Below are 22,132 nucleotides of genomic sequence, written 5' to 3' on the forward strand. Positions count from 1 at the left end.
GTAGTCATCACAACTTTAGAGGCTAAAAAGTGTCAGCAACAATTCAAATCATCAAGCAGGGAGTGGGATGTATTGGGACAGATAACTGTGAAAGGACAGGGCAGAAGTGGCTGCAGGCACAACTGGATTCAGGAACTAAAGCAAAGGCATGAGTGCTCTCCAGCTCTCCACACCTCATGTGTTGGGCTTGTTGTCTCGCCCTACAGACACTCTTTCTTTGTGAGTCAGGGCACTGGGACATCAGCACAGGAAACACCAGCTTTGTGCCCTCCCAGGTAATAAAAATCCAAGAGAGAAGAGCCCTACATGTGGAAGTTCAGTAAAAGGACTCTGATTGGCTGGGTTTGGGTGACGTATTCACCCTTGGAGCCAATCACTGCAGCTGGGGATGAGGCGATGGTGGTTGGCTGGGGTTTTGCTAGGGAGCTGAGTTCCCTAAATCTGAAAATTACAGCTGCAGGGTGAGAAGAAAATGCCCACTGGATGTTCAAAGAAAAGGCGTGAAAGGACTGAGAAGTTTGCAAAAGGGCAAACCCAAAAGTGCCAATGGAGCCTGCAGTGACTTAAAGCAGCGGTCCCCAACGTTTTTGGCACCAGGGACCAGTTTCGTGGAAGACAATTTTTCCATGGACCAGGTCAGGGGATGGTTTGGGGATGATTCAAGTACATTACATTTAGTGTGCACTTTATTTCTATTATTATTATATTGTAATATATAATGAAATAATTCTACAACTCACCATAATGTAGAATCAGTGGGAGCCCTGAGCTTGTTTACCTGCAACTAGATGGTCCCATCTGGGGGTCATGGGAGACAGTGACAGATCATCAGGCGTTAGATTCTCATAAGGAGTGGGGAACCTAGATTGCTGGCATGCACAGTTCACAACAGGGTTCATGCTCCTATGAGAATCTAATGCCACTGCTGATCTGACAGGAGGTGGAGCTCAGATGGTAATTCGAGTGATGGGGAGCAGCTGTATATACAGAGGAAGCTTCACTTGCTCACCTGCCACTGACCTCCTGCTGTGTGGCCCAGTTCCTAACAGGCCACAGACCGGTACTGGTCCATGGCCCAGGGGCTGGGGACCCCTGACTTAAAGGAAAAAGAAACCTGGATTGCCCTGGTTGAGATGCATGTGGTATTGGGCTGGTTTGTGGGGAGCTGCAGAGAACCCATAACCAGCATAGGCTCTGATAGCATTGCCCTCTTCAGCTGCCATCGTCGGGTGGGAGACTGCCTCTGAAGGTGGTTTTCTAAATATTCCTTACAGATGGGGCTCGCACTCTGTAGAAACTGCAGGGAAATCGAGCCACAAAACAGCGGCTCAAGTCAGATTCTCTGTGCTTTAGGCAGGGGATGGATTCTGGCTGTCTCTTGGACGGCCCTGAAAGAACTCTGGTGGGAAGGTGCAGAGGGGTGTTTGCTATGGGCTCCACCTGGGACATTTACACTCTACCTGTGGGACAGGGCCCGAAGCTCGGGCTACCAAGACAGCAGAACAGGCATTTCCTCATCTTCAACCTCCTCTCCCCTCACCCCTCCCAGCTAGATCCTGACACCACTGCCCACATCCCCCCACCTTCTGCCCTGGGATGGGGTGAAAATAAAACAGCTGAGCATGCAGCTAATGATGGTATTTACAGTTACCAGTAGGGAGTGTTCCCAGTGCGCCAAATGCTTAACATCCATGATCTGACAGCTCCTGTGATGGTAAATATCCTCTCCACTTTTCAGATTCCAATACACAACCCCTGAGATTCAGGATGCTCTTGCCATGGTCTTTTTTTCGCTTTTAAAATGTTAAAAAAATTTCCCACATAACACCGACGTAACCACAAGCCTCTCTTAATGGCTGCCTGACCGTCCTCCTCTTAGCCCAAACACTTTATCTCTTTTCTGTGGACAATGCCTGCTTTCAAAAGCTCTTTTCTTCAGGGAGAACAAGAGTCTGCTAAATTCTATTAGCGTTCAGCAAACCCCAGGGCCCCAGTCTCAACTTTGGCACAGGAAAGTCCAACACTCCGCATCCCCTTCCCTGGAGGAGCCCATCTATGGGAAATTTAACTCTCAGCCTACAAGAAAGCTTCAGACTGACTTGTCTTTTTCTCCAGCTCCTTCTAGCTGTGCCATCGGGGACAGCTTGGTGAATATAAAAGATTTTCAAAGCCTATTAACAAGCCATACAGCTCTAGAGGGGTGTGTGTGTATGAGACAGAGAAACAGTTGTGTGTAACACAAATGTATGTTTTTAGAATAATTATTGAAGTGTTCTTATCATTTCAGAGACTCAGTTTGAAGCGAAGGAACTATGTGAGCAGCAGCAGCATGTCCAGGAGAGGGCACCCTCTCACAGCCTGGCTAAAACGCTCAGGGCAGGTCCTGGTTCTACAGTCACTGCCCTCTGCGGAAGGTTGTTCTCTAAGAAGTTGTGGGTGCACATGCCCTACACACCCAGCCGGATGCCCTGAGAGGGGGGATGCTGTGGTTATGAGACAAAGCCTGTTGCAACCAACAGAGGAGGCCCATCTCTTCCCATGAGGCACCCCTGCAGCTGCCTTCTTACAGTGTCTCCAGAACCTCGCTGAGTACTTGCAGCTGCGCACTGATCCCCGCCAGAAGCTTGGCCAGTTTGGTCGGCGTGGGGGCCTGACCGTTGTGAGAACAGTGGTCTCCAATGGTCATGTGCTCAGGACAATTCAGAGAACTTAGAGAAACCCAGGTACCTGGACTCCACTCCAGACCTACTGAATCTGAATCACTGGGGTAGGGCCCGGGCAGGTATGGATTTTTGAAACCGCACAGGTGATTTAGATGAGCACCTTGACAGGAGTTAAGTCTGCCACAGTTCCATGCACACTGGCAGAAGACACAAAACTCCTGAGTCAGCAACAAAGCACAGCAAGCAGCATAAACTTCATGTTCAGGTTGGTTCCCTTTGTTCTCTGGCACCAGAGGGTGATGCAGTGGCCCAGGTGAATTCAGAGCACATGTTGGGTTCATCACAGCAGAGGAGCCCCAAGTTTCAGAAACCCAAATCTTTTGAAAGGCTGAAAGGACTGCAGGTAAACCCGCCCAACTTCTACACCATAGTAAGACATTGTCTTCTTTTTTTTTTTTGGAGACGGTCTTGCTCTGTCGCCCAGGCTGGAGTGCAGTGGTGCCATCATGACTCACTGTAGCCCTGACCTAGGCTCAAACCACCATCCTGCCTCAGCCTCCAAAGTAGCTGGGACCACACACGCACGCCACCATGCCCGGCTAGCTTTTTTTTCCTGTAGAGATGGAGTTTCATTATGTTGTCCAGGCTGATCTTGAACTCCTGGGCTCAAGTGACCTGCCTGCCTCAGACTTCCAAAGTGCTGGGATTACAGGCATGAGCCACTGTGCCTGGCCAACATTATCTTTATTATCATACACAGTAAGCAAATCTCTCTTCCCTGGAGGGGGGACTCTTATTTTTGTCTGCCAAGATGATTTCCTTTATAATCTTCTTGAAAAAATAGTTGAAAAGATAACTAGAACTAGTCTGGGCGCAGTGGTTCACGCCTGTAATCCCAGTACTTTGGGAGGCCGAGGTGGGTATATCACCTGAGGTCAGGAGTTGGAGACCAGCCTGGTAAAACCAGGTAAACCCAACATGGTAAAACCCTTCTCTACTAAAAACACAAGAATTAGCTGGGCATGGTGGTGCACGCCTGTAATCCCAGCTACTCAGGAGGCCGAGGCAAGAAAATTGCTTGAACCCAGGAGGCGGAGGTTGCAGTGAGCTGAGATCGCACCATTGCACTCCAGCCTGAGTGACAGGGTGAGACTCCATCTTAAAAAAAAAGGGCAGGGGCTGCTGGGAGTGGTGGCTCAAGCCTGTAATCCCAGCACTTTGGGAGGCTGAGGTGGGTGGATCATGAGATCAAGAGATTGAAACCATCCTGGCCAACATGGTGAAACCCCGTCTCTACTAAAAATACAAAAATTAGCTGGGCGTGGTGGCGTGCACCTGTAGTCCCAGTTACTGGGAAGGTTGAGACAGGAGAATCGCTTGAATCTGGGAGGCAGAGGTTGCAGTGAGCAGAGATTGTGCCACTACACTGCAGCCTGGTGACAGAGCGAGACTCCGTCTCAAAAAATAAACAAATAAAATAAAATAAATAAAAAGACAACTAGAACAAAAGTGCAGTGGCCCTGCTCATATATGCAGAAATACAAGAAACTACTGGGGAGTTTTCTCCTAACACACTCCTGGTTAAGAATCACTAATGCAGGATATTGTTCTAGATCTACATGCTTTTCAGTTTTCAAAGAACTAATTGAGAAATGAGCTCCTTATAATAGAGAGGACGGCTGCCTCATGGATGGAGAAATGGGCAACTGACTTACGGTGTGATGGCAGCTACCACTACATAAATATCATGCATTTTCTGAATATTACACAAAAACACCAGATTCACATTTGCAAAAGTAGGAGTACTGTAAGGGTTAAACTAAACAATATATGCAAAATGTTGGCACATACTAGATGATAAATGTTAGTTCTCTCTCTTCTGCCCTTTGCCTACTTCACAACCTATCCTGGCTGTATAAAGCCAACAAGAATGGCTTAGACTTACATCTTTTTCCTGCTACGATGGCACTGCTAGAAGGAGTCCTTTGGATCCTTTAAACGTGTTCCAGGAGAGGCACCCAGCATGCTGAAAGGGTAATACAAATGACTGAGCCACCAGCACCTGTTGTCTAGGATTTCCTGATCTACCACTCACTCGATTCTACCTTGTACCTGCCTATCATTCCTCCTCACTTTCCCTGCCTCAACCCCACTCCAGTCTCAGAGTCCTAAACCTGTTCTCATCCACTGCTGATCACTGCTGGCCTTCTCAAGGCCACCTTCTAGAGACTGTCTAGACTGCATGTCTTACTCCCACAGCTCTTACTTATTGATTCATTTAGTAAGAATAATGGTTAGTAAATGAAACGATCTCTATTCACAGATGGTATGATCTCTTATCTGGAAAATCCGTAAAAAACGCTTTCAGAACCCATAAACAAGTACAGTAAAGTCGCAGGATACAAGGTCAATATACAAAAAATCAATTGTTTTTCTATATACTAGTGACGAATAATCTGAAGATGAAATCAAGGAAACAATTTACAATAGCATCTAGAAGAAAAAATACTTGAGATAAACAACATAGGTGCAAGGCTTCATAATCACACTGTATCCCATAAATATATACAGTTATTATGTGTCAATTAAAAACAGTAATAAAAGCCAGAAAAGGGTATAGCAACTGAAAGATGTTTCCAGTGTAATTCTAATCAGTAGCATTTGGCACTTGCAAAGAAAATGCAAGTCTTACACACTAAAAATTATAAGATATCATGAAAGAAATTAAAGAAGGCCTAAATAAGTGGAAAGACATGCCATCTTCATGAATCAGAAGACTTAAGTATTAAGATGGCAACATTTCCCAAATTGATGCACAGATTCAACACTATCCTCTCAAAAATGTCATCTGGCTTCTATGTAGAAATTGACAAACTGACCCTACAATTCATATAAAAATGCAAGGGATCCAGAATAGCCGAAACAATCTTACAACAAAATTGGAGGTCTCAAGTTTCCCAATTTCAGAACTTAATGCAAAGCTATAGTAATTAAGACTGCATGGCACTAGAAAAGGCTAGACACGTAGTTTAATGGAATAGAACTAAATTTTTATTAAATTATGAACAGAAATCCTTACTTTTATGGCCAATTGATTTAGACAAACCTAGACAATCACATGGGAGATGAATAGTCTTTTCAATAAGTGGTGCTGGGACAACTGGATATTCACCTGCAAAAGAATGAAGTTGGACTCCTATTTCAAACCACATACAAAAATTAACTCAATATGGGTCATAGTCTTATATGCAAGAGTTAAAACTATGGAACTCTTAGGAGAAAACCTGGGAATAAATCTTTATACCTTAAATTAGGCAATGGTTTCTTAGATAAATACTGAAATCACAGGCAATAAAAGAAAGAAATGTAACTTGCACATCTTCAAAATAAAAATCTTTTGTGCTTTAAAGCACACAATCAAGAAAGTGAAAAGACAGCCACAAAATGGGAGAAGATATTTGCAAGTCATAGATCTGATAAGGGACTGGAGTCCAGAATAAATAACTCTTACAAGTCAACAATAAAAGGACAACCCAATTTAAAAATAAGCAAATGATTTAAATAGACATTTCTCCAAAGAGGATACACAAATGACCGATACACACATGGAAAGATACTCAACACCATTAATCATTAAGGAAATACAAATCAAAACCACAATGACATACCACTTCATATGCACTGAAATAAAAAAGACAGACAATAACAGTGTTGGTGAGGATGTGGAGAAATTGGAACTCTCATGCATCACTGATGGGATCAGAAAAAAGATGCAGCCCACGTGTCAGTTCTTCAATATTGGTTAATGTAAAGATACAGTTACCATAATAGCCTAGCAATTCCACTCCCAGGTGTCTCTCCAAGAGAAATAAAATATATATCCACACAAAGACTTGTATGCAAATGTTCATGCCGGCATTATTCATGATAGCCAAAAAAATAGAAACAACCCAAGTATCCATCAATGAATGAATGGACAAACAAAAAGTGATATATCCATAAAATGGATTATTCAGCAATCATAATGAATGATGTATTGCTAATACATGCTACAACACAGGTGAACTTTTAAATCATTATGCTAAGTATAAGAAGCCAGACACAAAAAGCCACATGTTTTATGGTTCCATTTATAGTAAATGCTCAGAATAGACAATTCTGTAGAGACAAAAAGTAGAAACAAGGTTGCCAGGAAAGAGTAAGGCATGACTTCTAATGAGTACAGAGTTCTGTGGGAGAGAAGGGAGAAAAGGGTGGTGAAAATGTTCTAAAAATTTGAAGTGCTGATGGTTGCACAATTCTATGAATATATCAAAAACCACTGAACCATAAACTTTAGAAGGGTGAAATCTATGATGTGAATTATATCTCAATAAAACTGCTTTTGTTTTTTTTAAGTGAGACCCAGCCTTCTCAGATATGTGATGTTAATGTCCAACCTCATTTGTACTCACAAAATTGTGAAGGAAGAGAACCTGGGTCCACACACACTTTAATGAAGTATGGTTCCTGAGTGTGGTTGCATCTGGCCCATCTAGAAAATTATGCCTGGCATTTGGCCTGCTAAAAACCAAGTTCCACATGGTCTAGAGTTCAATGCAGAAATATCCCTGGTACATATAAAGAAACCACTCCTGCTGGAGGGGTGGTGCCCAGTGAAGCTGCCTGTGCCCCACCCGCCCTCCCATGCCTCACAGCCCTCTCAGTTGTCAGTTGCCCCTGGAACAGGTACTTCTGGAAATTCATGTACCCAAGAAAAGTCAAAAACGAAGAACTCAGCAAAAACACAAAAATACATCAGTTGACTTGGGTCAATGGCATTACTAACTACCCCCGGAGAAGCCTGGACACATCTTCAGTGCCTCTATTTTCCTTTCTGTCCTCCCCCAGTGCCCACTCCATCCAAAGTCCCTTTACAAAGCTCTGTGACAGTGGCTCTCCTAAGTATCTAGAATCTACCTGCTCTCTCCTAAGGCTCACTGCCTCCCCTGGTTCAGGCTCTATCAGCCTCCTCCCACCAACACGTAGCCTCCTCCCTGCTTTCCCTACCTCCAGCCCAGCCTAGCTACAATCTTCTGGGCAGAAGCCCCACTGGGTGTGTTTACATCCCAAATTTGTGCAGAAAATCCACATAGCTCCATTGGGTTACCCAGTCCAGAGCAAACATGCCAGGCCTTTCTCACTCTGTCATCCAAGTTCGAAATCCAAGAGAGAAGAGTTTCAAGAAGGAGGAGATTCAAGAAGGGAAGTTATTCACTGGGTGGGGTGAAGCTCCATGGAAAGGTCACGTAATAAAAAAACTGAAAAGAATCACTTGGGATGTGGTCTCAGGAGGTTACTGCAGACCTCTGGAAAAGCCGTTTCAGGGGTGAGGTCAGAAGCCAATGTGCATTGGATGAAAGAACAAATATAGGTGGAGTCTCAGTTTTATAAGATGTAAAAATCAAGAGAAGCAAAATGAAAAAAGCACTGATGTTGAAGATAGTTTCCCAGTTGCCTTGTTACATTTTCAAGCTGGGACTGAAGGGGTAGTGGGCATTGCTTCAACAGAATCACAACACTTTTTGCCCTTCTCATGGCCCGGTGCATGGAAAAGCTTTGGGAAATATTAGCTGCTGCTATTGACGCTGAGGGCACCCACATGCCTTCAGAACCAGAATCTAAAATGTTCAGCCTCTGAACGTCTAAAACGAACTGCTGAAATGTTGCAGATTTCAAAATTAGAGGAAGGTTATTTTATGAAATATCTTTTAGAATATAGGTGTTAGAGAAAGTATATTATCATAAGCTACTCTAGAAGCTGAACTTGGGAGAGTCCCATGGTTAGAGGGACTGAGCATTCTGCCAGCACCCAGCCCCACCTTGCCAGTCAGGCCAGTGAGCCACCCCAGAGGCAGGGCCACCTGCCTCAGTCAAGCCTGCAGGTCACTTGCAGCCCTGATGGACAGTCTGTGGGCAACCTCCTGAGGAACCCAAACTGGAACCACTCTGCTAAGCTGCTCCCAAATCCCTGACCCACAAGGATTGTGAAATAACAAATATTCATTGTCCGTTTAAGGCACTAAGTTTTGGAGTAATTTATTTTGAGACACAGATAACGAACACAGCCCTGATGGCAATCAGTTATTGGCTATGGGATGCCGAGGGAGTGGATAACTTCCTAGCATGGTGGCTTCTGCTCTGCCAAGGGCAGTTCTTCAGGAAGCAGGCAGCTGCTGTGAGCAATACTCAAAGTTGGGAGATGAGTGCCTCCGCCTGGTAAAGGGGCCCTGGACAAGGAACCGATAACATCCACTGGGGGTGTTGATTATAATCTAGCTAAATTTAGTTTTGGTTTTGACAGGTCAGTTTGTACACCAACACAATTGTGGAAATATTTTGCATTTCTTTCGAAGGTCTCACCTCCTTAGTGTGTGTATCCAGTGGGTACACAACTAGAACTGCATACACGAGGCAGCAGCAGTGGGAAGCAGCAAGGTGATCTAGAGACACTTTATTTATTACTCACTAAGTCCCGAAAAGTGCTTGCAAATATAGAAAGTGCAGGTAGAGATGATCAATAATAACTACCTATAGTGTCTGCCCTTCATTGCTATTCAAGTCTTGCTTTCCAATAAGACACTTCATAACTCATTCCTAAGTGCACTGTTGGAAGTGGGAGGGAGGGAGAGGCGGCACAGGAACGAGGTCAGGGAGGGAAGAGAGACTCTACATCAGATGACAATGTCTCAGTTGTCACTTCAGGTTCTGGCTGCTCTCTCCACTGTACAGGGAAAGCCACCAAATAGACAGCAAACTGGTCCCCCCTGCTTTCCCCAGAACACTCCTTTTCCCAGTCTCTAGGTGTAAGTGCAGGAAGCCCTGAGCATCTAATGGAGTCAGATGCTAAGTTAAACACCCAGAAGTCCCAGTTTCCATGGGGCCAGAGGAAAAGGCAGAGTGCTATTTCCAGACTTCAATGGCAATTGAAAAAGGAAAAAGACTCGTGTGGGTGTGGGGCAAAGGCTGCCCCAGAGTGCCCAAGCTTTAGCTTCAATAAACCTATCATAGCCATAATGAGGCAGTGGTGGGGCAGAAAAAAGAACCTATAGGGTCTTTTGTCTGGCAGAATCATACCTGGTTGAGCAACCAAAGTGTCTTCTCCCACCTGCCTCCTATGACACCATTTGGGTTTCTCCAACAGTCTTCCACGTGTGTGTGTTTGTGTGTGTGTGTTTAGAAAGAAGCACCTGGTCACCAGAAACTCAGATGCCAATAACTCTTAACAAAAATACATTCACACTGGACAAGTGAACACTCAACCTAACACAGAGCACCTGTGGCCCTGGGATGCTAGGAACGAGGTGGTTTTCTGCAGCGCTGCTTCTCATTCACCATCAGCATCAGAATCAGCATGAGCTTAATGACTGCTTGTTGCCTGGTTTGCAATGATGATGACAATGATGGTGGTGGTGGTGGTGATGATGATGATGATGATGTTAATGAGCCCATGGACCAGATTTAATGCTGCTGCCTATTTTGAAATTAAGAAATACATGATGACAGAAACTGAATTCAGGTAGCACTGGGCTAAAGGCAGATGACTGACGACTGCTTGGTGACTGGCTTATATGCAATTCTTATGATGACCCTAAGGTAATTGTTGATGAGGATGATGATCATGATCATGAGGAGTTAGATCTGGGAAAACATCACCTGGCCTTCAGTAGCTAATGCATAGCAGTAATGAATACTTTTCTCTGGGCTTGAATAGGAATTCACGGCATGGACGTGGAAAAGGAGGCTCTAGATCAAAAGAGGAAAGATAAGCACGGTCCGTTTTCAAGATACTGTGAAAAGTACAGGTTGAACAATCCAAAAATCTGAAATACTCCAAATTCTGCAACTTTTTGAGTATCAACATGATGCTCAAAGGTCATGCTCAAAGGAAATGCTCATTGGAGCATTTTTGATTTCAGATTTTCAGGTTGGGAACGCTCAACCAGTAAATATAATGAAAATTTTCCAAAATCCTAAATTTAAAACACTTCTGGCTCCAAGCATTTCAGTCAAGAAACATCCATTTTGTACTGATCTGGAGGCTGAGAACCTTGAATTTTATTTACCAGGTAGGGGAACATCATCATTAGCAGGGTTTCTTAACCTAATTAGTACTACATTTTGGAATAGAGAATTGCTGTGGGGGTGTGTGGGGATCTGTCCTGCGTGTTGTGGGGTGTTTAGCAGCATCCCTGGCCTCTACTCGATGCCAGTAGCACACCTCCAGTAGTTACTGTGTAAAATATCTCTGGACATTACCAAATGCCCCCGTGGGAGGTCAAAAGCACCCTCATTGAGAAGCACTGAGCTAAGAAAAACAGCAGACACCACGAAGCAGTCCACAGAGAACGGCCCTAAGCAGGAGAAGAAATGTCAGGCTGAAAGCAGTTCGTGCAGGGAGAGAGACTGTCCTCTTCCAGAGAAAAGAGCTGTCACGACACTGGACGAGGGCCCAGAGGCAGGACTTCAGAGCAACAACCTCAGAGAGCCATGATTCCGGAGCAGTCTCAGTGCCTGCTTTCGCCACCTCGGACACAGCAGGCCCCACTCACCTTGGCTAGAGCCGCACCTGACTCACCCAGTCAGGGAGGTGCCACTGCCCTCCTGAGGCCCTCTCATTTGGAAAGCACCTTCTTCAGAGCATCCTAAGGGAAGCTGGAGTTCCTCTGTGACAGGGCTTTGAGATGTTTTCTAGCAGGCCAGGTCCCTCCCTTCACAAAGGAAACACCCAGACAGCAGGGAGGCGAGGGGCAAGCCCTCCCTCGCAGCAGCGGGGTCGACCCAAGCAGGAAGTGGAATCCTGCAGGGAAGCTGCCCCGAGCCCCTCTGCCTGCCACAGGTCCCTGTAAAAATGGTAGAATAAGTGCTAGGAAATGCAAAATGTGATCGAGGGCCACGTGGCATTTAAAAAACTACACCTTGGTTTCCAAAGAAACAGAATGCTATTTTGAGAGGTTCTGCCTCATTAGCCTGGGTTCATATTAGTGTGTGTCTGAGGACAATGCCCCGTGGTTCTATGTTGGAGAGGAACTCAGCTGTGATGCCGCCTTCTCTTCCCCAGCCGGATTGAGAATGACGGCTTCACCTGGGGCTGTGAAGCAGACAGGTAGGCGTCTCGCTGAGACACCTGTAGACGCAGAACTAATGACTCACCAGGATGAAGCTCCACCACTGCAGAGCAGAGGAGCGTGCACTGCACCCAGTGGTGACTTGGGGCTCGGGCTCTGGGAGCTGTGGCTCCTCAAAGGCTGTGTGTTCTGGAGGGACTGAAATCTTCTCCCAGCAAATAGTGGACCAGGCTGGGGTCCCTGGAGCAAAAAGCAGCATGCAGGGCTGGGCTGTACCTGGGGGTGTCAGTACCCCCTGCAAAGGTTAACTTAGCCCGCTCAGGGGACTCCCTGAGGCATCTAATTCAAAGGGTGAAATAATCTAATGAGTGCAGCCACACAGAATGAGCAGGTATGGGGGAGAGAAGGGATTCACTGAAGCGATGGCATGAAATGGGGCAGGCTTTGTAGGGCTCCCATAGCTCCACCCTTGGGCCCAGGGCAACTCCTAAGGCCCCAAGCCAATTTTGAGCCCCGCTAGAGCTTCAGTGTTCTCATATGAAAAACTAGGACAATGAGGCCTAACCACAGGTGACTGCGAGAACAAGGAAGAACATATGAGAAAGTGCTTCATGGGCCCTAAAGTGTGGAGCAAATGTTGGTTGTTACTGGCCTAATTCCATATGCTTTACAAACGGTACTTTCATGATAATAAAGCATCTGCATTTCTATGGGAGAAGTTCTAGAGTTATTTTAACTCCTGATAAGAAAATAATATGCCCATGAGAGACCCTGACCCTGAGGCATTCAAACAGTTTACAAACAGGCCTGGGCTCCCTGCCAGCCCAGGCAGGCACTCCCCGGGATCCCAGACCCTGGGGCAGTTTCGGAGACAGCAACCCAAAGCCATGCCAACCCTCCTCTAAAAGTACAAACAGTCCCTGCAGGCTCCCGGGCAAACACCCAACTGACCCTTGATGCTGGGGACCAACAGTGAAAGGGAAGCTATACCCTGACTCCACACTAGCAAAGACAAACGAGCTGGAACCCAGCTTCTTTCTGCTCTTCCTGTTGGATCTGGTCTGTTCAGAAAGGCCTTCGCAGTGCTCTGAAGCCACACTTTCTGTAGCAGGTTGTTTGCAAAAACAACTGTAATGACCCTCCCCTCCCACACGGTTAATGTTCCTCTCTCCTCTCGACGACGTGAGCAGGGATCTGGGGTGCATCTGTGACTTGCTTTGACCCAAGGGATGCAGCAGAAGTGCTGTTGTGTAACTTCCAAGCTGAGGCTTTACGTGGCCTTGTGGCTTCTGCTGTCTTGAACAGCCTTTGACATCCCTTAAGGGAGCTCACTCTAGAGCCCTTCATGAGAGGCCACGTGAAGACAGAGGCTCTGATACCATATTAACCATGTCTTTTTATGTATTCTGACGCTTCAACATCTAGGGTCTTGGTGACCTTGGCAGGTCTGTCCCTCTCAGGGTTAGCCAATTTCTACAGACAGTAAACCTGCCCATGAGCGTGCTTTTCAAACACAAACTAACCAGTCCAGAGCTCATGCCCCCAGCTACCTACTTCATCAGCCTTCCACAGGACTCACACACTCTAGGCCACTGTTCCTCTGCCCCAAGCACCCCAGGGCCAGGTATCAGACAACTAGGGACAGCCCCTATACCCAGAGCCTGCTGAAATTACTCAAACTATAATAGCTAACCTTAACCCTGTTCACTTTGCCTCACTCACTCCTTCCCGTGGAAACCACCATAAAGGCTCTGCCCATGTTTTTCCATCACTCCTGCCTTCTCGCTGACCATAGTGCCTCCCTATTTGGTGCTGCATGGCACAGCACTTTCCCTTCTCTTGGGATCTGTGAGTAACAACCAATCTTTTCAGTGGCAATCGACACTTGATCTGTTGGTCTCTCTATACCTGAAGAATAATGCAACCTATATATATTTTTAAATCAACTAAAATTTATTTAATTAAGCATAAAGTTACTTTCACATTTGTCTACAACTACAGTAAATACAGTTCTTGGAATAAGGACAAAGCCTTTAGAATTTAAAACCTCCCCACCTGCAAGATTACATATATAAAACTCCCACTATTGTTTAGATAATAGTGGATTAATCAAGTTAAAATAGTTATACTATCTAGAATAAAATAAAATGGAAATAATTTACTCATAAGATTCATATTTAAATCATCCTTATTTACAAACTACTATCCTAAGAATTATAATTCCATTAAGTTTCAATTTGAGCAAAGTGTAATCATTGAAGTAACAGCAGTTACTTCAACTGAAAATGAGAACAGTCAAAATGACTTTTGAAGAGAGCAAAAATATTGTCAGGTTTCTTGCCGTGGTTCTGGATTTTCAGTAGCAGGCTCATTTGAAGGCAGACTCAACCCTGAAGGGAACTTGCTCTATCTTCAGAATGTGGGGGTGGGGGGGCAAAATCCAGGTCTTGGGGGAAGGTAAGGAGGAAAACCCCTCGGTGGATAGACATTTCTCATTGCAAATGGAGCACGTGGTGGACCTGGGACATCCCTTGGTGGAAAATAATCTGGAGAAGCTTCAAACATGGTTCCTGGAGGAGGTGGAGGGAAAGGAGGTCCTCTTCTCATGAACGGGCCCCTCATATCCACTGGCAACAATGGATCTCTGATTGGAGCGAGAGCTGCAGGAACAAAGCCCGGGCCAGTTGTTTCATTTTCAGCGGGGAGAGATGAATCAGGCACATTTAAATTACCAAGATTATCTTTGGTATCATTTCTACTGGATTCCCTTTCTGAAGGCATTGACCCATCCATTTTATCCGAAGAAGGCATATTAAAACTTCCGAGTTCTGCTGGTCCAGAGCGTCTAGCAGAATTAGAATAAAATGTGTCTTGCCTTTGTGGAGGAAGAGCTGAATCAGGATATGATTGTCCTGGTGGAGGAAACATCATCCTACGGTCCTGTTCCCACGGAGGCGACAGGCACCCAGTGTCAGAAGGAGCCCTATGAGGACTGGTTAACCTCTCACAGCTTGATTCTCCTCTTTCATTGGTAATCTGATGGTCCAGAGGATTCCCTGGGCCTCTTGGGCCTCTTCCTCCTCCCACTGGAAGCGAAGGTGAGAGTCTCCGTGGACCCTCCGACAAAGCTGGAGGATAGAGAAAAGCTCTCATTTCAGATGAAGGCCGACCCAGTGGAGAGGGACCATATGAGGAATGCTGTCTGCCAAATGCTGTATTTGGAACATCAAGTGCATAAGGATCTTTTTCTAAAAGTTTCATTTTAAACTCTGTTTCAGCTAATTTTTGTCTGTTGTGAGCATTTTCTTTCCTTAAATCATTGAGGTTTCTTTCAGCAATCCAAGCTGCAAAACAATTACCATCTACTTTTTTCTTATAGGAAATAATCTTCCCTTGATAAAAATGAAGAACTCTCTCAAATTGTTTTTCCAGATCTTTGGCTTGCTTTCTGCAGGTCTCCAGCTCTCCACTGCCATGGCTGATCGTTTCGTCTACTTTAGAAAGTTTCTCATTCTCTGACTGGTTATTTTCCTCTACTATTAATTTCCTGTAGAGTTTCATTGCATTTTCTTGATATAATTCAGTCATTACTTTAACTTTCTCTTGAAGTTTCTGATTCTCACTTTCAAAGTGTGTGTTTTCCGACTGCAAAGATGCTTGTTCCGTCTGAAGGTTTTTAATATGCCCTCTGAGCTCCTTCTTGGTTTCATCAACTTCAGATAACTGAATATAAATTTGGTTTCTTTCTCCTTCTAAGGTTGTTAACGAAGTATTTAACTTAGCTGCATGAATCAGTTTCTTCAAAGCTCCTTTCAGAGGATTATCTAAGTAAGCACCACCTTCTGATTCACTGTTCATTTCGAATTCCAAGTTCCCATCATCTGTTATGTCTTCTTCCAGCATAGCAGCCCAATCTTTGATCTGCAGCAAGTGTTCAGTTAGAGTCTCGATGTGATTTTCTTTATCATTTAGAACTTGTTCTGCATGTACTTTGGAGTCTTCAAATGTTATTTTCTGTTTATTAAGTTCACTCACTTGTTCTTTCCATACTTCAGCTTCTTGCAAAAGCTGTTTCTGGCTTTCCTGAAGTTGACAATTTTCATTCAAAGCATCTTGTATTGCTATCTTCAGTCGTTCTTCATTCATTTGAAATCTCTTCAAGGCCATTTTGGCTTCAGCTACTTGGGATTTGAGGAATTTTGACTCATCTTCTAGAGACTGTATCCTTTTGGAAATATCCACCATCAATTCATCTTGTTCAGAATGTTTAGATTTCTCTTCTTTTAACTCTTTTTCTAGACAGAGTATTTCATGCTCAAGTTCAGAATTGGACCTGTTCAGCTTTTCACAGGTTGCCTCCAAATTTTGTTCTTCTGTTGCCTCCTTCTCAGAGCTGGCATCCTCTAAAGATGACTCTACTTCATAGGCTTCATACTCTTTTTGAACAAGGCTAAACTTTTCAAGTAATCTACATTTTTCTTCAATTAGTCCAGAAAGCGCGTCAGCAAGGTTTTTCTCTCTTCCCGCATAAAGCCGACTCCTAACCGATCTAAAACTTCTCCACAAGAAAAAGGGAACAGCAAAAAATCCAACGACAGCTGCACATATCACCAATTCCCATGGAAAACCATAAGGAGTTGAATCTGGTCTCCTGCCTTCAGGCAGTGCTGCCACAACCCTGCGTGGCTCCTCCAGGAGCAGCCCCCAGTAAGGCTGAGGGGTAGCCCCGGGCTCCTCCATAGTGCCAAGGCTGCTCTGGCGGTGGCCAAAGTAACCATAGCCTGTTGGGGCCACAATAACGGGCAGAGAATCCGCAGCCTTCCGTTTGGAACGCAAATCTGCACCAGGCAACCGGAGCGGACCACTGCGGAGTCGGCTGCGGGGGGGATCTGGAGGATGTGGGCACCTACAGGCCTCACAGGTCCACGCTGCTCACCCCAGTCCCCTTGTTACGCTCTATATCCTGAGGCAGGCTAAAACCTGTATTTTAAAACAATACCACATGCAGAGAAAGACTCAGGTAACCCAGCATCCCAGCTATGCCCATCCCCAAGCTGACACCCTAGCTAAATGTAGCCTTGTGCATGAGCCCAAGTGAGGCCAGCAGAAGAAACTCCCAGCTGACAGAATGATAAGCAATAACAAATCATTGTTTTAAGTCACTAAGCTTTGGGGTCATTTGTTATGCAGCAGTAGCTAACTGAAATACCTGCCACCTTATCACTTTGGTGTTTTCAGTTATCTGTGGTCTGAAATCATTAATTTGGGTGCTTGACTAAGATTATGCCCCATGGTAAACTGTGATAGGTAATTTTATAGCTAAAATATAAATTTTCTGATTGACCACTGCTTCATTTGAAGAGATATTTATTAAGCTCCTCCCAAATGAGGCAGATTATGCTTTTTAGATTAACTCCTTCCAGGAAAGGGCTCACCTCTGCCTAGCATGATCCTCAACTGTCCCACACACGAGTGAAAAACACAAATCTCATCCCCAGAAGACCCTGGGCACTTAAAACAGTGCAGGCACACAGAGAGTGCTCCGTTTACCCGTCCATCAAATGGACCTGCTCTGCATCCATTTCTGAAACACTGGCACTCCTTCAACACGGATGACACCCTGCCCTGCAGTGAGCCGTCACCTCCCGCGCATGCACATGTTTTCAACTCATCCGGAAAGCTCGCTCCTTCAGGAGAGGAACCAACTACCCAGGAATATGTCCTTCATGTACTGGATGTTCTATAAATATTTTTGCTTAATTGGTTTCTGGAGACTGTTATTTTGTTTTTTTGTTTTTTGTTTTTGTTAGGCACCAATTCGCTGCTCTAAGCCTGGGCCCACGCCGACCTGATAGTGGGTGTTCACATTGAAACAGGGGTCACATCTGCCACTCCCCAGTACGCAGCCTCCACTAGCTTCTAAAGTTACCCGAGATAGAGCCTCCCGGCCCTCCATGCACTGGCCCCAGCTCCCTCTCCTCCTCTCTGACCTGCTCCCTCCCACTACTCTGCTTCTGCCTTCCTTTCCTTGCCTTTCCCTGAACACAACAAGCCCACTGCTGCCTCAGGGCTTTCCCGCTTGTTTGCTCTGCCTGGACCATCCTTACTTCAGGTACCCACATGGCCACTCCCTCAAGGATTTGTTTGAATGTCACCTGTCAGCGTGGCACCTCCCACCCTCACCTTAGCCTTGCAGGCTCTATCTTATTTCCTTCCTTTGTCTTTCTCCACAGCTGTCTTCCTCCATCACGGTCTGACATACCACAGATTCATCTATTTGCTGATCATTATGTAAAGGTCCAAAAGGGCCAAGACGCGGCGGTTTTCCCTGTTTTCCCAGTCCCCAGGACGGTGCGTGCAGCAGGTATTCGGTAACTATTGAGAAGCGAATGGACACATGAGAGGGAGGCAGAGCTCCGGGATCTGTTTCCCATTCACGCTTGTTCTTTGTGCTGCTACCTGTGGCTGTTCTGCAAACAGCCTTCTCCGTGTCACGTGGGGGCAGCAGCCTCAGGAGCACCCGAGCCATGCCTGGCACATCCTCCACAGGGCTCCCAGCCCACAGTACACTCTCGGGAAACTGATCTCTTACTAAAAGCTGTGGCGGACTGGAGAGAGGGTTACATGTACACCCTTTGGCCACATTTTCCCAATTTCCCTCGAAATGTCTTTCTCTTTCTTTCACTAAACTTCCTCCCTAATCATTGCCAACTTGTTTCTCTAGGACAACTCCAAAAAGCCTCGCCAGCCCCTAGACCCAGTAGGTGAATGCTCCACAGCTCCACATGCCCCAGACATGTGGGCTACCAGCGGCACTGACCTCGGTGTCTGCCCACTGACCCCTGCTCATCCGCCCATCACGGTCTTGGAAGCTCAAGGGCAGGGACAGTGGCCCCCATGTCCAGTGCAGTCCTGGCACACAGTTCACATTTAATGAAAGCTCACTGAATGGATGATGAATACAGACATGAATGAAGCAGAAAAATACTTAGGAATCTGAAAAGTTAGACAGCTGGAAATGGCAATAGAAGGAGCTTCAGAGTTAGAAAATTAACACTTGTGAACCCAGGATTCTGCCTGCCATTCAGGACTAATACGGGGCCACTAAACAAAGCTTTCCAAGGAAAGCAATTTCACAGCTTCACCACTTCCTCTTTCTGGACAAAGCCTGTTAATTCACACACCAAATTAATAAATAGATGAGTGGGCAAACTGCATTCTCAGGGTTTGGTCTGTGCTCATGCTGTCCTAAAGCTAATGCTTCATGTGGAATGCAGCTGAGGTCCTTGGGTTGAAGGTGAAAGCTCCTCCCCCTACTCTTGGACATCCCCTTCCCCCAAAGGGCAGGGTCAGGGGCTTCAATCCCTTCCATAAAAAAATTCTACTGAGATACACTGAATTTTAAACAAACAACCAAGGAGCTCAGTGAGGCAGTTTGCTTTTACCAGTGGCATTTTGAAATTTACCAGGAAGGTTTTAAAAAAAATAGTATTGGCACCAAAGGAATGGGAGGGGTGCTCCTGAAATGGGCAATGCAGCAGAATGAACCTCTTGGAATGACTGTAATTACATTGTCTTCCTGCTCTCTAAGCCAGTGACAACGTGTGCTTACCGAGCTCTTCCCTGATGAGCAGGCCCCTCAGTCCTCTTTTTCTGGATTTGCAGCTGCATTGCAGGGGCAGCTTAAAATAACCCAAACCCAGGCCAGGCTGCAACTGATGTCGGACGCTCTAGGTTACAGAGCTTGGGGCAGCACCACCTAGAGTCTGCAGCCACCGTGGTGCATGTCCTTCTGGGGGATGCCAATGACCAGGAAGTCTCCAGAGGATTGGGACAGCCAGGAAATACAGCCTGCCCTCATCTATTAGCCTTTTCTCCTGGAAAACATGTCTGCAGGACAAACATCTGATGCCTCTGGGAAAGAAATACTGCTACACATGCTCTAAAGATGACAAATAAAATCACCACAGCCTGTTGTCATCAGGCAGGCCTGTGGTGATCAAGCAGCATGGCTGGGATTTTGGGTGCATTTGGGAGGACCCAGGCAGAAAGAGAATGCCAGAGGCTGTCAGCCTGCTGCACAGCTGCAAACACGTTAAGAGAGACAGACAGGCAAAGCTGACATCTGTCAGGGAACAGTTAGCTGCCATCAAGCCCTTAGCCTCTGTTCAGCCCTCTGCAGGGTGTGAGATGTTTGCCGATGTCCTTCTATTCTAACACAGTCTCTTCTTCACACACATTGAGAAAAAAGGAAGCTGAGAGTACATGCTGCAAGAAGCAGTCACTTGATTCCCAAGGTCAGTTTAGCCCAGGAACAACAATCACCAGTTCCATGGGTGCTGTGGGCCAATGCACGCAGAGTCGGATCGTGTAACTTGTCATATTATCCATGAATAACTCATTTAATCCATGAATAACTCGATGAGGTGGGTCATATTAAGCTCGTTTCACGCACTGGGAAACTGATGCTTAGCGGGGCTGAGCAGCACTGTCACCAAGGTGGAGAAAGCCAGAGAAGTAGAGGTCAGCCAGGTACGTCTGTCACACTGGAAACGCCGGTGCTCTCCTGCTCACCTTGCAGGCCTGGAGACTGATTGTAGCATCTCAGGCCAATCCCAGGGAACAGGGGACAGGCAGCTCCCACCTGAGGTGTAGGGGGCTGGAAGGGACATTCCTCTTGGGGACCCAGAGCTGACTCCTGGGATTCCCCACTTAGCCCACCTGCCACCATGTAAGGCGCGCGATGGAGCTGTGAGTCTCTGACTCTGCTACTCTGGGCAAGTCCCACAACCTCCCTGAATGGCAATGGTTCCTTGCACTGTCTGAGAACTGGCCACAGAGCGCATTAGCTGAGAGACCCCGGCTCCTCGGAGTGTGGCCCACAGAGTAGCAGCCTCACAGCACCTGAGCACCAGCCCACATCTACTGAGTCAGAGTCTGAACTTTAACAACATCCTGACTCCAGGGGCACAGATTAGAGTCCAAGACGCCCTTTTGAGGCCCACGTTTGAATTCCGGCTTCAAATCCCGGCTTGGCCATTTAGTGGCTGTGATTTCAGCTGTTACTTAATTACTCTGTCAAGAATCGATTCAGGTTTTGTGGGCCTAAATCTTATACAATCTGGAGTATTTTTCTTAAGAAAAGAAGGATATACAATTACAAATACGAAATTAGGTATAAAACTGATGTTCAGAATGTAAAGACTTCACGGCAAATTACAAATAATGAAGAGCTGGAAAGTACCGCAAAAACAGTAAACAATACAGAAAAATCATTTCATGTTTTTATCAACCAATATACGTCCACAATACTTTTATCCTGTACTTTGGGGCTCTGATTGACTCTTCATCTGGCTACGATTTTATAAAAGATAATTCAGCCTTTCCCCTAGCAAGGTTGATAGAAATGTTTCATTATCGATAGTTGGAATGTGTAGAATATGCCACTTCATGCATAGATATACTCATTAGATACAGCACTACTATTGATTTCTGCCCTAAAGATACAACAGCTACAGTGAATTGTATTTTTTGGAACTGCCATTGAAAAAGAAAACAATGCATGATGTGCTTAAAAGTATATAGGCCACATTAAGCATGCTCCTGACAAGAAAGACGTTTGCTGATGAGAATCGACTCTGCTAACAATTTTACATGTCAGATAATTGGGAGAAGTCTCCAGAGTAGCTTTGAACTCCACATGCTACAGATCTGGGGTTCCCCTCTACTGTTCATGTTCCTCTACATACACGCAGAGACACACCCCTGTCACCATGCCCCTGGGTGAGTCAGGAAGTGGACAATGGGAGTAGTCCTGGGTCCTGGAAGTCATTCCTAAACAGGGAACATCTGATACACAGAAGTGGTAGCAAATCATCTGATTAGATCTCACTCATTCAAACTAATCGTATCCCCAACTCAATGACCTTTTCCCCTTAAAATCACTGACGATAGGCCGGGCACGGTGGCTCACGCCTGTAATCCCAACACTTTGGGAGGCTGAGGCAGGCGGGTCATGAGGTCGAGATGGAGACCATCCTGGCCAACATGGTGAAACCCTGTCTCTACCAAAAATACAAAAATTAGCTGGGCGTGGTGGTGTGCACGTGTAGTCCCAGCTACTTGGGAGGCTGAGGCAGGAGAATCGCTTGAACCCGGGAGGTGGAGGTTGCAGTGAGCCGAGATCACACCACTGCAATCCAGCCTGGGTGACAGAGCGAGACCTCATCTCAAAAAGAAGAAAAAAATCACCGACACTTGACACAGGGAACATGTATGTGCTGGAGGGGACATCGGCATGAAGAAACCTATCTTAACCAATTACAAGTGAAATATTAATAACTAACTTTGCAAACTTGCAAA

At 45.8% G+C, this 22,132-nt stretch overlaps 1 protein-coding gene across 1 annotated transcript; it reads right to left on the bottom strand.

Moving 5' to 3' along the window:
* Positions 1 to 5,305: 5,305 nt before the first annotated feature.
* On the bottom strand, positions 5,306 to 21,827 carry LOC709405 (cTAGE family member 2-like). The gene is given in 2 exon segments (XM_077973837.1): positions 5,306 to 14,208; positions 14,210 to 21,827. Coding segments are annotated over 2 exon segments (2,355 nt in total). The 5' UTR covers positions 16,511 to 21,827; the 3' UTR covers positions 5,306 to 14,154.
* Positions 21,828 to 22,132: the final 305 nt, after the last annotated feature.

This window comes from Macaca mulatta, chromosome 17 (genome assembly GCF_049350105.2).
Source record: "Macaca mulatta isolate MMU2019108-1 chromosome 17, T2T-MMU8v2.0, whole genome shotgun sequence".
Classification (NCBI taxonomy): domain Eukaryota; kingdom Metazoa; phylum Chordata; class Mammalia; order Primates; family Cercopithecidae; genus Macaca; species Macaca mulatta.